Source organism: Sprattus sprattus (genome assembly GCF_963457725.1).
Source record: "Sprattus sprattus genome assembly, chromosome: 6".
NCBI lineage: Eukaryota > Metazoa > Chordata > Actinopteri > Clupeiformes > Clupeidae > Sprattus > Sprattus sprattus.
Genome location: NC_137925.1, coordinates 23,245,677 through 23,262,060, shown reverse-complemented (window position 1 = coordinate 23,262,060; position 16,384 = coordinate 23,245,677). Strand labels below are relative to the sequence as shown.

Genomic DNA, 16,384 nt, shown 5'->3' with positions numbered 1-16,384 from the left:
ATTTCTTTTGACATTTTCATTCATTCTGGCATTAGCATAATTTCTCCTAATTGCTGTTGCAGGACAGTCGTGTTTTTGCCCCCCTCCTTGAGCACTCGCTGTCTGCCTTGAGCATGATTTATTTACGGACCGCGATGCTGTCTGATCATCCTGTACACAGTTTTCGATCGAAAGCTACGGATAATTAGGCAGCTAATGAAAAATGTCGAAAGAATGCTTATTTTCCTTTTTTTTTCTTTCTTCTTTCTTGTTTCACCATTATGAGCTTTGGCGACAATAGTAATGAATGCCTTGGCATGCTTCTTGTGTTGCTTGGATGCTGATGCTTCGGTTGGCCCTATTCTTCTATGTGTTTGTGTGTGTTTGTGTTTTTGTGTATGTGTGTGTGTGTGTGTGTGTGCCTCTGATGCAGGAGACACCGCTAGGCAGTGGCAGGGACAGTCTTATCTCCAGCCCCCTCCCTGAAGGAAATCCATCCGGCACTGTGGTGAGGGATTAACTTAGGCCAGAAAAGCTACCCCTTTCTGAAATTGCCTTGAAGAAAACGAAAATCAAATTGTCATGTAAACAGCCTCTTATCCTATTATAGCATCAACTGAGGGGAAGGAGAGGAGGACAGGAGACGGAGAGAGTGAGTGGGAGTGCATGTGTGTGTGGAAGGTATGGTAGAGAAGGAGTATAGGGAAATACACTTTGACATTACCAGCAGGGAAGCTTTCAGACTCCCCATAAATGACTGAACAGTTTCATGCTTTACACCGTGGAGTTACCGTAGAGGACACGGTCTTCCAAACAAAATTACACCGCCCATTTTGAGCTAAATTCTATGTATGTATCTTTCAGTATGTGGTCTTCAGTACTTTGAAAGAGGCAGCGCTGTGGGCTTTCAGAGTGTTCAGCAGCTGAGGCCGGAGCGGAGCCGGCTCTGTTCCGGACTCAGCAGCTGTCTGGGCCGACCTTAACAAACCCGGTGGGTTAATACGGTCTGATTACCACATGGAGGCATGCGGTGCTAATAAGGAAAGCTGTCGATAGCTTTGGAACCCCCATTGGCCCAAATGAATGGCACTAAGAGCACAAAATGGTAGCCGTGATGCCGAAGTGAAATTTTCAATGCGACGGTTCTTATTTTGCCCGTCTCGTGTATGTCCTGAGTCTCCTCCGGGGCCACCTGCTGAAGGTGATGACTTTCATTTCGAGATTAATGCACCCTTCTGTAGATGTGGCATCTGCAGCCAATTAAATCTGCTGAAAAACATCCAACCGCGGGTAAACTAATTATGTCATAGTGCCACTCGATCTTGGTTATTGGTTTCTCATGTAGAAAAGCTTGTTTATCCATAATTCGCCAATCTTTTTTTTATCTCCCTTTGGTTCATTGACAAGAACATCGTTTATTTATCGCTTCTTTTTTTTGGTTTGTTTGTTTTTTTTTCTATCCCCACTCTCACTTCTTCTCAACCTTTTACATTTACGCGCCGCTAGCAGAGCTGTTCGGGATGTTATACATATTTTGAGAAGTTCGAGCTCTTTGTGGAATATTGCTGTTATTTTCTAAGCCTGGCAAATGCTTGAAGCTCCTCTGTGGAATGTGCACTTAGACAGTAGATGTCAGAGTTCTTTCTCTGCGGGTCTTTTCAAATGTCTGTTTACCTGGGCTTGCAGCAGCCTCTTCAGTGTCTACTTCTCTCTCCTCCCACCGTCCTCCTGGAGGTGTAATGATATATTTATGGATCTCTCCCATGCCTGTCCAGCTAAAATCAAAGCCTTGGCATCAAGCATGTCAAAGAATTGTTGAACTTTGGCACCGGCGAGACTGAGCTCCTGTCAGAGGGCAGTTTGAGCTTGTCCGAGGTGGACTCTCTAAGCATAATTGGAGTGGATTGGCCAGAGCATGCAAACCTCCTACAGCAGCGCCTGACCTGCAGACACAAGTACCCCTGGACCTTTTGTTCTCCGTCTGGCAAGGAAGAACTCATGCTGCTCAAACACACACACACATACACACACACTGAGGGGTTCTTGCACAATGAGCCGCAGTATTGTATACAACATTTAAAAGATGTGCAACAGAAGCTGTGTGCACATGAACAACAATATCACCACGTCGTCAACCCCCCCCCCCCCCCCCCCCCCACCCCTTAGGGGATAAACGGCAGTGACTAAAGTTAAGCGTGGACAAGGCGATTTACCCGTTGGTTTGTGTTTTTCTCTCCACTCTGGGTGGGGCGGCAGTGTCGAGCGGAGGAGCAGCGTTTAGCTGCCGCATTGATTTTTATAAAAGGTTACACAGTAGGAGGCAGCTAGCCTGTCAGCCAGGCGTCTCACCACGAACACGGCAGAGCCAAGATAATCGCCATTTTCCTCAGCCGCCTCGCCACTGAAAGAGAACAGTGTGTGTAAACAGAGGCTTTCGAGTACATCTGCCAATGCTTGCTTAAAGCCAGATTTTTTTACTACAAAGGGATGTGTTTTTATTTCCTCCTCTCTTCCTTGCCTTTCTCCGAATTGAAGGAAAGTTATTTGTGTGTAAACAATTTGCGGTCTGAAAGGCGTTTTTTAAGATATATATTTATTGAAAGCAGCTGTCAGCTGTGTGACACTCAGTCACAGTCCCCTTTTCCATTAGTTGTTGTTTTTCCTCGCTCTCCCTCAGCTCTGGGGATGTACAGTGTTCTGAAATTAGATATCAGCCGCTGCCTCTGCAAGACAGTGGAAGCAAGGAAAGGAAAAAAAAAAAAAGAAGAAAAAATGTGACAGGGGGATAGACGGATTGACGGATTGATATACTTAGCCTGACAGATGGCTCTACATGAATATGCCGATGGAACAATGTTTAAAGAGAGGGAGGGCAGTGTGCGAGGGGAGGTGGCAGGCTTGGGGAGGGAGAGGAGGAGAGCGGAAAAGAAAAGGGGAGAAAAAGATGGAGAGAGACAGAGGGAGAGAGAGATGGAGAGGAAGGAGAAGGCAGGTAGGAGCTGGAGGGGAAGAGGAGGAAACCGGCAGCAAGACACTTTGATTTTCACAAGTAGGAACGCAAACACACATAGCTCGGGGCGATTCATCAGCTGTCAGTGTACCCTCTGCTCTCCTCAGCTCACTCTCCAGGAGGTGTCTTCTCAGGGGTAGCAGGCTAGCTATCTGGGGCACACAATACACCCATCCCTCCCTCTCTCCCGTCCGCCCGCCTCCTCTCCACCTCTCACTCCCGCTACTTCCCTCCTCTTGACACTAAACCAACAGCCAGAATGCAGAAACTTTCACAAAGACTTGGCTTGTTTATTTTTTATTTTTTTTGCTCTAGCATTCAGTGTCATTAGGTTTGGCAAAGCCATTCCATCACATACGGCACATGCATATGTATTCCTTTTTTTTTTTTTTTCGTTACCGTCGCCACTCTATGCTCTCTACTCCAGCAGCGAGGAAGTGTTCCTGTAGAGGAGGTCAGTGTCACACACATGTTATGGCAGAGGATGTCTCCATTATTCATAACATTTGGAATGCATCTCTGAATAATAATGTGGCCTTCGGCAGCCTATTATGAATAGCCACCTCCACCTCATAGGCATGTTCATGGGAGTACTAATAAGGTGAACGACTCTGAGTGGTGCATCATCACCATCATCATCACCACCATCATCATCATCATCATCATGCTCGTGATCATCTTCAACACCCCTCTCACGAGCCTCACCATCATCTTCACCATAACCGCTGACAGGCTGGCTCTGCAGTGTGTTGTGTGTGTGTGTGTGTGTGTGTGTGTGTGTGGCTCTGCAGTGTGTTGTATACATCATCAATTTTTCCGAGGCACAATACTGCACGGCTTCAGCACCTGTCGAACGCTGCGTTAACACTTCCGCAGAAGTTCACAGAAATGTGTCCGAGCTGTGCAGTTTCAGGAGACAGCTGGATTGCCTGTTAGTGCCTGTGTGTGTGTGTGTTTTTTTTTTTCATACCCCAACAGTGTTATGTCAGAGACAAACGGTGAGCGAGTGCCAGCTTCATGTCACTCAGTGAGCATTATACTCACTGGCATATGCACTTCCCTTACAGATATGCCACTCAATTGCCACTCTCTTTTTTTTCCCCTTTTCTCCCACAATATGTTTTTTGACTACAGACCCACATCTTGATGAAGCTCCTCAAGCTTCACTGGAGAATCTCTGGGAGATCATTTTATCCTACACTTGATTGCCAGATAATTATCAGTTAATTATTTAGAGCCCTTAAATTAATTTGCTAAAAATAGACTCTGTGTCGAAGCGTCTCCGTTGGAGACGGGTCCATTATTCCATCGCGTCCCACCAGTCTCTCTTACCCGCCCCACTAGACCCCCTCCCCCCCACGCTTCCCCCTCTCTCTCCACATCGGCTCTTCGCTAGATGTATGATCATGTACCGTACATTTCATTTTCATTTATGTCATGTCCATGCATTAATCCAATGAGAGGACAAGGATTGCGCACATGAAAAAGACCTGCGAAGGTCTGCCATCCGTGCACAAGACTGCAGCCTTCACAGTTGTTGTGCATTAAACTATGATTCGGTGTCACCCTTTTCCCGAGTCATTTGTAACGCTTTGTGTGACAGAAAATTGGCAGTGAGCTTCAGTTCTGAGTTTCTTAGTGATTTATTAAATAACAGAAGGCCAGGCGGTGAGAGCAGTGTGGTCATGTAATGTGCATATAGAGTATTACAAAAACCATTCACCTTTTGACCACAGGCTCCTCTATTGTAGCTTGCTGCTCATGCGTTCACTTCATTAAGCTGCAGACAAAGCAGTTTGCTTGAAGGGGTCTTTTAATGGGATTCTCCAGCTTAGGCAATCGAAATGTTCCCTCAAAACTGCCGAACTGTTCTGACCTGTTGGTGAAGCTGTGCCGCTGTGATGATAAGGTTATCGAATGGAGCTCTTTTCTGTCATGCCACTGGCTGGGCCTCCAATGGGACTGAGGGAGAGAGACTGATCAATACCGTACGTCATTCCTCATTCTCTCATTTGGCCCTTTTTAATTTTTAATTTTTTTTTGTTGTGGTCTCGCTCCATAAATTCTGCACACACAACGAGCTTTCAGCGCTGGCTGACCAGCTGGAAAATCCCTCGAAGGAGCTGGCACATTGATCAAATTAGCTTATTTTTAGCGTTGGAATTGATTTGTAGAAACGAATCCAAGAGCAGGTCCACATTAGAATAATATCAACTCGGGGGGGGGGGGGGGGAAGACAAGCAGAGACAACAACTGTACAGTTTGCTGTGAAAGCGGTCACTATCGATCCAATTTGTGTTGAGCTAAAAGCATTTAAGTGCTTATAGTGGTTATCTGTACAGAATTTTTATAAGGTCCGACAAAAGAGGCCTTCAGATGCTATTGACATTTATAACACTCCGACATCTACTGGGGGACTTCAAAGCGAACCCTACAGGGACCATGTTTTAAAACCCCCACCAGTCGTGATTACAGGCATGCTCAGTAGAGATGTATTAACTACTCCCGGGAGAGGCCCCATTTCACAGCTTCTCGCTCTTGTGATCAAGTAAAGGGGAAAAAAGAGGTGAAATTGTCACAAAATGCAGTCCAAACACTTCTGTAGGACTAACTAGACAGGCTTGAGCGTACACGTAAATACTCTTGCCAAGGCTCCTTTTTCTCTCTCTCTCTCTCTCTCTTTCTCTCTCTCTCTTTTTTTCCCCTGCATACTACTAGCTGTGGCTGCTTCTCGTTTCTTGTGTCTTTTTGCTGTTCCGGCCTTAACTGAAAATCTGAATGCTGCGTTAGTATTTGGCTGGAAAAATAAATATATATGCATGTAAATGCTCCAATTTTCCCCCCATTTCATCATCAGCAAGATACAATCAGTGGATCCAATTGTGTAATTCATGTAATCACAGAGCAGTTTGGTAGAAGCGGTAAACTTAATTACCATCAGGTGACGGCATGCTGGGAAAGAACTATGAGATGGAGCTACACCATACACTACCTGTAGTGTTTTATGCCGAGCACCCTGCAGAACACCCTAGTCCTCCATCTCAAGGGCCGGGCCCCTCCTCAACCCAGTGGCGGCACCTCCAATCAAGTCAGACTAATCAGCACACAGCACTGCCACCTGCTTTGGCTATGTTTAATTGAAGGCTTAGATAAGAATCAAGCTGCATCGTGCAAAGAAGGGTTAGCTGTTAGTTTGTGAAGCGCCGATACTACCGGGGAAAGGATGGCAGCAACAGAGATGAGCAGTCGAGACAAACACAAGAGCTGACCTTTCTGTCCGAGTCTGCAGGATTGATACGATGTTAATCTGATTGTAAACACGGCAGATTTGTTGTCAGGCATTCATTGCAAACTTATTTCTGAAAGGATTTTCTTTGTACAGAACTCTATCTCCTTCTTGCCAAGTCGACATGGTGCAGATCGTGTTAGCAGGCAGACCTCGACCTGAGTTATACATGAGGTTTCATCAGGACTCTGATTGAACTGCACTTCATGCACATTATTATTTATGGAGGGCAAACCACTGTAAATGAAATATGTAAATAACTAAATATAGATAGAAGATAGTAAAAGAAGGATACTGACGAAAACACAGCCACTGAATATTGATGCAGAAGCACTAACTGGGATGGCTAGTTGGAGCCAAGCAACAAGTGCTATTGTCAATCCAAAATGATGTTTTTGAATAAATCACATGGCCTTAGCCACGATCCATTACCGTCCATTAGCGATGAGCAGTGAACACTGGACATTAATTAGTTCATTTTTGAGTACGCATATTAATACGTGAATGAAAATCATTTTTTTATCCATTTAGCATGAGATTGTTTTGATCAACATCATGGCTGCAGCAGCTTATGCTGAGATTCATGTCCGACGATAGTTCCACTCTTTCTCCTACCCAAGTAGTTATTTGAATGGCTACTGCTACTTCTACAAGATTTATTATCTTGCCCTTCTTGTACTTGGCAATATTTCTTGGCAACTTCAAACATCTGCAAAAAAGGCTCCATAAAAAAAATGACTGAATCCTTCGTATTGTGTATGTACAGTGCATTTAGGTTGGAGAACCTTGTTGCTTGTTGCACTGTAAGTGCAAGAAACATGCACACACACACACAATTATGGCTAGCTTGATCTACACTGTTGTCTATAGCCTGACTCACAGGTTATGCAACTGTGGGCCACAGACAATGTGAGTGAAAGGCAAGGACAACTGACTTGTGTTATCATACATATTCACAGTATGATAACATGCGTTATGCTGACGCATTTGATGAAGAACACATTTTATTTTTGTGTCGTTATGAACTGCTTTATGGGAAGAGCAAATGGCCACAAGGCTTCCTAACAAGAATTGTCCTTCAACGATGCCCTGCTGAATTTAGAAAAGTAAGTGTTCGCAGTGCAAACATTAAGTGGGTTTCTTAATATTAAATGTCCTTTTACAACAATCGCAATGATCTGAAGCGGATCAACTACAGTTGTTCTCCTTTTTGGTTCTTGTTCTTACACATTTGACTCTAGGCGTAACACAGTCAAGAGCTATAACTGTCAAACTTCTTTGTCAAAGAAAATTAATAGTTCAATGAACAGTTATTTAACAATACAGATATTTTAATGATTTTTTCACATGAATTAGTCGATGGAAATGTGTCAGGTGTTGCTGTGTTGAATTATGAGTGTTTTTTGAGAATAGTTTTGTCTCCAGCAGCACTTTTATATCCAATGTCTTTGCGGATTGTTATATCAGGGTACCTTTCTTTCCAGTCTTGTCTCATTTCATCAGCAGCACCAGCATTGGCAGCTGTATGCTTAAGAGGAGGGAAGGAGGTTCAGGCAGAGAGCCGCCTCGCTCCAACATTAATATTCAATGGCGAGGGGGGGATACAGAATAAATTGACAGTGAAATTGACACTGAATCCAGCCTTTAATTTTTCAAATCATCAATCCCACTCGATTGTCCGTGTTGATGCGGCCAAGGAACACGCCGTGATAAGGGGTCATAACTTTGCGCCCGCAGGATGGGGGTGGTTTGGGGGGGGTGGGGGAGGGATTCACTTATCTCCCGCTGCTGCTGTGGCGGACACATCACATCCTATTTCCTGTTCAGGCCCCCCGGTTTTAATTACCACATGGACTTTGAGGTGGAATGGCAGCTCTTGCAGTGTGGCCTGTGTGAATGAGTATGCTACACACACACACACACACACACTACACACGCACACACACACACACACACACACACACACACACACACACACACACACACACACACACACACACACACACACACACACACACACACACATCGGATCTGCATTCAACACTTTGCACAGGCACTACATGCATACAGGGGACCTGAAGCAAATGAAAGCCTAGCAAAGGCTGTGAAGTTAAAAGGTTCCTTACTACATCGGTATGTAATTGTGTGTCAAGGGAGGGGGGGGGGGGGGGGGGTGAGGCTAGCTGCTTAGCGAGATGAAGGATCTTGTTTGAAGAAATGCATAGCTCAGATTATTATGGCCCTTATCATCTATCCTGCAAGTCATGTGTGTGTTCGCGACTTTCACAAAGCCCCTGTTATCTCCCTGCGTACGACCACCTGAGAGCCTCTCTTTTCTGTCTTTGTTCCTTCAGTTCACTATACAGGAACCAATCGATGCAAGGCCAGCATACTTCCCAGTCCCCTTCAAAATGGTCATGTCAGCACTATTAATTTCTTCACTATCGACATTCGGTCTTTGTGATATTCACTCTTTGCATTTCACTCTTTGCATTTCATTTTCGGCGCTTTCCTCAGACAGATCCTGTTCCCCCACCTTGTATTTTTCTAAAGACAAATTTCCTGTCATAATGACAGTCAAATTATCACTTGCGAATCTCACGAAATCCCAGACAATAATGGAGCATTAATCAGCAGGTTACTTTGCAAATTCTTGCAAATTTCACCCGGGCAGCTCGGAGTTGGGGAGGGTTTGATTTGCACTCCGTCTGATTGCCTCACAGCTGAACAATGAGGCATAATTACACATTGAGGAGTGGCGGGAGATTCTATCAGACAACCATGCTTGTGTTGGCAGCTTGCAGGAGCCAGAAGAACGGAGATAGCACAACTATGGAAATGCGAGCAGAGGAGCGAGTTTGTGGCATGCTGTTGATCCCCGTCCAAGGTGTTGTGTTAATTACTTTGGAAGCGGGCCAGAATATCTCTAAAAAAATATTCACAGCACCATGGCATTCAGTTCAGTACAAATTTTAATTATTTTCGCCATGTGAAATGAACCCCACTTTTTTCTTTCTTTTTTTGCCTTTGTTTATTTGTTTTTTTGTGTGTCTGTTTTGTTCTTTTCTCTGCTGCAACAAATGATTGCTTACCTGAATAAAGAGCAAGGCAGAAACAATATGCTATTCTCTATTACCCTCCTCTCCCCCTCCATCTGCTTGAAGGTCAGTGCAATTATTTAGGAGCAGATACATTTTGTTGTGCAAAACAGACAGGAGGGATATTTTAGGGATTATTTCTTTTACGCCCAGACACAGACTCTTGGAAGTAAACAATGCCGACGTATGGCCTAAGTCCCAGTTTCTAGCACCCACACACAACTGGCGCTGGTTGTCATTCAAACTTTATTTTATTTCATATTTGTGGAAAAACACAGCAACATATGATCTGTGTGCTCAAATTTGACCACCCACGGCAAGATGCGGAGCTGAAGCCAAAGTTATCACCATCACAAGCAGTGTAGAAAACGTGACACAAACTTCCGAAACTCTGTGCACCCACCGCATGTGCTGTTGCTCAACCTACCTTCCCCTGAACCCCAGGTTATATCACTTCTCATTAGCTGTGTGTGTCCCTTTGGACAGACACGGTGCCCGTGTCAGAGCCCCAGCACAGGGGGCAATGCCACTGCTGCCCGGGAGCTGCCAGGCTGGCCCTTTGCATCAACCCAACAGGACGCCGTTCTGCTGCAGCTCTGAGCCTAGGCCTGCTATTTCTATTTGCCCTGCTGTACCCAGGCCAAGGAAAATGTCCTGTAAGCTGAACCGTGACTGTGTGGGACAGACATTGTGTAATACCCTCTCCCACTCTCTCTCTCTCTCTCTCTCTCTCTCTCTCTCTCTCTCTCTCTCTCTCTCTCTCTCTCTCTCTCACACACACTCACACACACCCACACACCCACACACCCACACACCCTTGTCGAATGCACTGTCCAGTTGCTGGGCAGCTGGGTGTAATTTGGCGGTGTGCTGAGGGCCTGGCAGAGCCCTGGGTAAATCGGATCTGTGTGGAGAGTGGGCTTAGCTTCAGGCTCACTGCACGGAGCCAGGAGGCACACAGGAAAGCATTAAATAAAACATTAATGGAACTGGGTTAGAGGAGATTTATTAAGGAGGCTTTTTGGCCTCGCCTCAGGGAGCAATGCACCATTTTATTAACTCTCACATGCACAAAGGTAAACAAACAGGGTAATTTATGGTGGCCCTTGGAGCTGGCTGGTGTGAAGTCTGTATTTTTTGGTTTTGTTTTATTATTTTTTTTTTCTGAGGAAAACTATTTGTCAGGCATTTGTTATTAAGCCAAACATTGAATAGGGGTCACAATCACCATTCGGTGTGTGTATCTTCTCGGGCGTCAGACATGGGAATAAATCCACATGTCATTAATGTGAGTGCAGAACAGGAGGGCTTAATTAAGGCTTAGAGCTGTTTGCCAAATGATGGCCCAAATGGGGCGGACTGCACTGACATCTGCCTCCCATCAAGAACAGGCCTTGTTTGTAACACAGGAGGGTCTTCAAGAGTAGCAGCTATTGGTCATGGTCTCGTCTTCAAAAACACCTTTGAGGTTTGGGGAGGAGGAAGAGGAGGGGAAGTGGACCACCCCGTGTTTGACGTGAAGATGCAGAGGCCCGATTCAGGTCTGAGGAGCGAGATTAAGTCAGGCCAGGGGCACATTTCATCAACTCCACTCAGATTACCATCTGAAAGGTGCAAAAGCGGCACATTCTGATCAAAAATCGCACCAAATTTGTTTGTGGAGAGGAGCACATGGGGAGGAAACAGGAAAACGAGCAGGTGCAGGGGCTGCAGCCTTTCACTCTGTGGAGACATATGCGTTTGCAGGAGAGAGAGAAAGAAAGAAAGAGAGAGAGAGGGGGGGGGGGGTGAATGTGTGCTTTCTTTTTTCTTTGAGGACTCTTCTGGGAGTGAAAGAGGACTGTCAAACAGTGGTTTCCTGGTTGGGGGAAGCTGCATAATGTTTTACCTTGAGACCTTGGTATACGCCAGTCTTTTGAAGCCCAGGTGACGCATACTAGAGAGAGAGAGAGAGGCTAGGAGAACACACTTTGAAAGTTCAGAGACAGAGAGAGAGGGGTGGAGAGAGAGAAAGAGAGAGAGAGAGAGAGAGAGAGAGAGTAAGCTGGAGAGAGAGAGAGAAAGAGTTAGCTGGAGAGTGATGCTGTTTGAGAGGGACACATGCTGGCACTGCTGTAGGACAGTGCATGTCAAGTTCCCGTCAATGTGACACGTCTTTGATGTGGAAGTAACAGCCAGTGAAGGCCGCGCCCGCTCCCCAGTGATGGGCCCCTGGAGTGCAAAGTGCCAGACTCCGAGAGGCTGACGCAAATCAAAGATGTTATCAGTACACTATCTGTGCTTACTTAAAGGTGCAGTGTGTGGGATGTAGTGGCATCTAGCATTGAAGTTGCAGTGAAGTTTGCAACCAACTGAATACCCCGTCCTTCACCCTTTTCGTTTGTGCGTGTGGGAGAATGTACCGTACCAGTAGCTACTTCCAAAATGATGCCATTGTTTATGGCCGCATCGAGTTGCCATAATAGATATATGTTAGAAAATAGATATTTAGACATTTTATTTAGTTATTTAGTCTGTAAAACTGTAGGTCATAGCTTCCATGGACTGTACGTTTTGTTAAATAATATTAGCTTTTTTGCAATCATTTTCAGTGCTTAGGGGCTGATCTCGGAAACGTCACCAGGTCTTTTTGGTCCAAATAACGAAGACATATTCTAGTTTTTATGCATAAATATGAAATTACAATCCTGGTAGCAATTAGATATTTTTAAACTGAGACACGGGGAGAAAGGTTACTTAGTACTGAAAAGGATATGAAGTGCTCAATCTTAGCTCACAAAAACACAAAAATTGGTAGTTACAGTCAATTATACACAACTAAAAACATAACATTGAATACTATATTCCATTTCTGCTAGATCCCTCTAAACCCTACACACTGCATCTTTAAGTCTTATATATATTTTAAAAAAAACATCAGCACAATTCATGCATGATGGGATCGCTTGATATGCCTGTTGTGTTTGTGTCCTCGAGGGAACAAAGGGGTGAAAAATGGGAATCTGTGGCAGATGCTTAAGATCCATGCTTCCAAAAAATCTCACACCATACAAATGATAAGATACACTGCCTACTTATCATGGGGAGAGCATAACCTAATCTGTTTACAATGAGCATAGTTTGACCTGTTGGATTGGCAGGATTATGACCAGGAAAGAGAGGATTCCCCATGCCATCCCACTGTGCAGTGGCCAGTCACTGTACCCTCAGCTGATTTTTGTTCTTCATTGTGTAAGGAAGGTGTACAGGAAGGTTAGTGGCTTCCATGCTGGGTGTCGGTGACAGGCACAAAAGCAAATGGTGGGTCCCACATGTTGTCGCTGAAAGCACTGAAAGCACTGTGATGACACTGTCAGTGGCGGCCTGTGGTGATTTTCTGAGTGGATGCTCCTTCTCCTTGGCGGTAAATTACATGCTTCAGTCGATGTGCGGGTTCAACTTCAGCTGACCCCCGATTGGGAAGCTAGCAAGACCATGAAAAGATGACCACAATCAGCTCTGCCTACAGCCATGTTGAACTAGAGGACACAGCATGGTGTTGATCACGTTGGCTGGGTCCCCAGCTATTTTCTTGGTTTCTGACAGACTCTTCTGATGGTGAGGCCACTGAGACACGTCTTCCTTTTCCTTCACCCGTCCTTAAACGAGCCGACGAAAAATGCGCACTTGTGTTTTGCGTGTGATCTCAGTATAGACTTGATCTGAAAGTATCTCTTTTTTTTCTGTTTATCTTTCGTCAGAGCTGTTTGATAATTCTTGTGATGTTATTTTCTGCTTATGTGTATCACTTGTCTCTTTCGAATTGTTGATTGTCCTTAACTGGCGCCCCTCGTGCACGGTTTCTCCAAGCATTCGCGGGAGCAGTACGAGAAGCTCTCCATCATGCACAAGAACATGCAGAAACTCTACGAGAGCCTGGGCAGCTACCTGGCCTTTGACCCCCACACCCTCAGTATTGAAGACTTCTTTGGGGACCTCGCCAACTTCCGCTCCCTCTTCTTGGTAAGTACACACACACACACACACACACACAAACAAACACACACTTTCTCTCACAAAAACAGACACACACACACACACACACACACACACACACACACACACACACACACACACAAACACTCTCTCACACACACACACACACACACACACACACACACACACAAACAAACACACACTTTCTCTCACAAAAACAGACACACACACACACACACACACACACACACACACACACACACACACAACACTCTCTCACACACACACAAACACTCTCTCTCTCTCTGTCTCTCTCTCTCACATACACGCATAAACACACAAACACACACACTCTCTCTCTCTCTCTCACTCTCTCTCAAACTCTCTCGCTCTTTCTCACAAACACGTACACAAAATCACAAATACCTACTGACTTCTACATGCCCTGCATGATTGTGTCTGAATGTATATTGTGTTCAGAGACTGAAAAAGGACAGTTAAAGGAAGAATGTCTTGTTCTCTCTCTTGTAAATACCAGTTTGAATTTCTGTAGCCATAGTAGTCCCTTGAAAAGACCAATATTTAAAATATCTATGTAAAATATCTATGTATCTTCGACCCACTTGTATCCATTCAAAAGAAAAAACACCAGAGTAAGTGATGACATTTTATCAGCACTTAATACTAAGCCAGGTTAGGCAGCTGCTGGGAAAAAAAAGCTTTGCATCACCTTAAAAGTAGGTGGTGAATTAACTTATTAAATCCAGAGTTGATAAAGAAATTTCCTTGACAGACCGGTGGGCAGATTGAGGAAGGAGCTTATATAGCACAGATTAAAGGGCACGTAAACTGTGCTGAGAATGGAATGTATAATGCATTACGGAGCTTGTAAGTTCCTGGCTGATAAAAGAGACTCTAGAAGCTTCTTATCCTTTCAATGGGACTTGGGTCGGGCCCGCTGACGTATGCTGGCGTCGGAGGCATATCCGTAGCCTCCTCAGCGGCGCTTCAAAGCACCAAACCAGTCAAGGAGGTTGGGCTGGGTAAGCCTTGGTAGGAGTGGGGTTTTTTTGTTCTTTTTTTCTTAAAACTGGTAGGAATTTAAAAAAAGGGGAGTAATTTCTATAATCTTATCAGTTCTGACAAAAATGTGACAAAAAAGAGATTATTTCTGTAATTGATTTCTTTTTTGATGGATTTCTTTTTTTTCAAAAACACACACTCCTATACCATGTAGTGTAGATAGTTGTTATGTTCTGCATAATGGCGATATTTATTGTGTGTGTTTTAATTTGGGTGATTTTCTGGGAATGTAATTATTTTGAAGGTAAAAATATTTTGGGACAATTCAGAGCAAAAATATTGTTTCTGAGTGGCAAGTCCCTAGTGGGATTGTCAGGAGTTCACAGAGCCTTATGAAGAGGTAAGCTAAAAGCTTTCTCTTCTGATGAAGTCTTTCTTCTTCTCCTGTGTTTTCAGGGCAAAGGATTCTGGGATAAAGGTGGGGGTGTGGATGGTGGGAGTTGAAGTAGCGAGTCATTTTAATGTAAAATGAAGGATATATTAGGATGAGGAGAAACTAGAATGCTCCGGAACAAAGCGGAATTTCCCTCTGGGGAACAAATCTCTTAAACGTATTTAAGTGTCTTCCTCTTTTTTTTTCTGCCCCCCCCCCCCCCCCCCCCCCCCTCCCCTCTCCATCTCATTTTGCTTCAAGCAAGTTGGACAAAGGGGGAGAAAAGAAAAAACGAAGCGGGGAAAAATAAAAAATGAAACGGAAGCATGTCAGTATGATGACACAATGTCCAGGAGGTACGCTCAAAGTCTTCAAAACCCATTAAAGTGAATGGCAAGGTCCCCCTTGTCGGCGTCTCCCCAATTCACACTCTGCAGTCGGAGCCATATCTAAACCCAACTTTCATTCGGCTGATCAAAGTGCCTCCCAACGCATGACACGCCGCTCCCCTCCTGGGGTGGAGCCATGCACAGCTATAAAAGGAGGCATCTATGGAAATAAATTATTCTCTCAAGCAAATAGCTCCTTATGAATAAGTTATGACTGATTTAGACTTCAATGCCGGCCTGAGCAGCGTGGGAAATGAGCTGGGAGTGGGTGTCCGGCTGGAGAGGGGGAGCGGATTTCTCCTGTCCCAGGCCGAGCACCACACCCTCCCCACTCCAGAGAGATCACCCAGCGGCTCGCTTCAAGGTCAACAGGCGTTTGGAACTAGTGTTTGAAATGATGTCCATGTAGGTTTTTGTTCACTCTCTTCCTCTTCTTCTCTCTCCCTCATTATTTTCTCCCTTTTTTCCACTCTCTGTCACTCTTCTATCTCTTGCTTGCTCTCTATCTCTCTCTCTCCTTTTCTCCCTCTGTCTCTCAGTCTCACTTTATCTTCCTGTTTCACTCTCTCTCTCCCCTTCTGTCCTCCTCATTTCTGATGCATTATAATTTGAGGTAAAGGATATTGGGCAATTTATTTATCCTGTGGAACCTATTGCACGCTGACCATCACTTACTTTCGGCACCCCTTAGGAAGTGCTGATCCAGCCATCCTGGCAATGGGATACTGTGCCGCTCTCTGGCAGTGGGCTATTACGAAAAATCATATTGATTCATGATAGAGACTTCATTTAACTTTCACATTGATTTTTTTCTTGACATATATTCCGTGCTTAGCATATTTATTGTGTGTCACCATTCTGAGTCATTTAAGGATAAACATTAATGCTTAGATAAATCCTATAGAAGGGAGTGGTAAAAATAAATAAATAATGTTCCTTTAAGGACAGAGCATAAACACTCCCTCTGCTCTCTTTATCTTTATCTCTCTCTATCTCCCTCTCTTTCTCTCTCCCTCTTTCTCTCAAAAAAAGCAAAAGCAACAGATCAATCCGATTTAAAAGTTAATTTTGAAATGTCACATCGATTGATTATTTAAAAGTGCAGCTACATATGAATTGCGATGTAATGACAAGAAGCCACTCAATGCTTTCCCCTCCGACTGCAGTCTTGACTGGGAGCGGTGGATGACT

At 44.6% G+C, this 16,384-nt stretch overlaps 1 protein-coding gene across 1 annotated transcript in view; it reads left to right on the top strand.

Annotated features, from left to right (window-relative positions):
- Positions 1-16,384, top strand: part of diaph2 (diaphanous-related formin 2) — a 388,150-nt gene that overhangs the window by 311,584 nt on the left and 60,182 nt on the right. Inside the window, exon 26 of the mRNA XM_080840181.1 lies at positions 13,211-13,375. Coding sequence (XP_080696307.1) covers positions 13,211-13,375 — 165 coding nt within the window. The remainder of the gene's footprint in view (positions 1-13,210; positions 13,376-16,384) is intronic.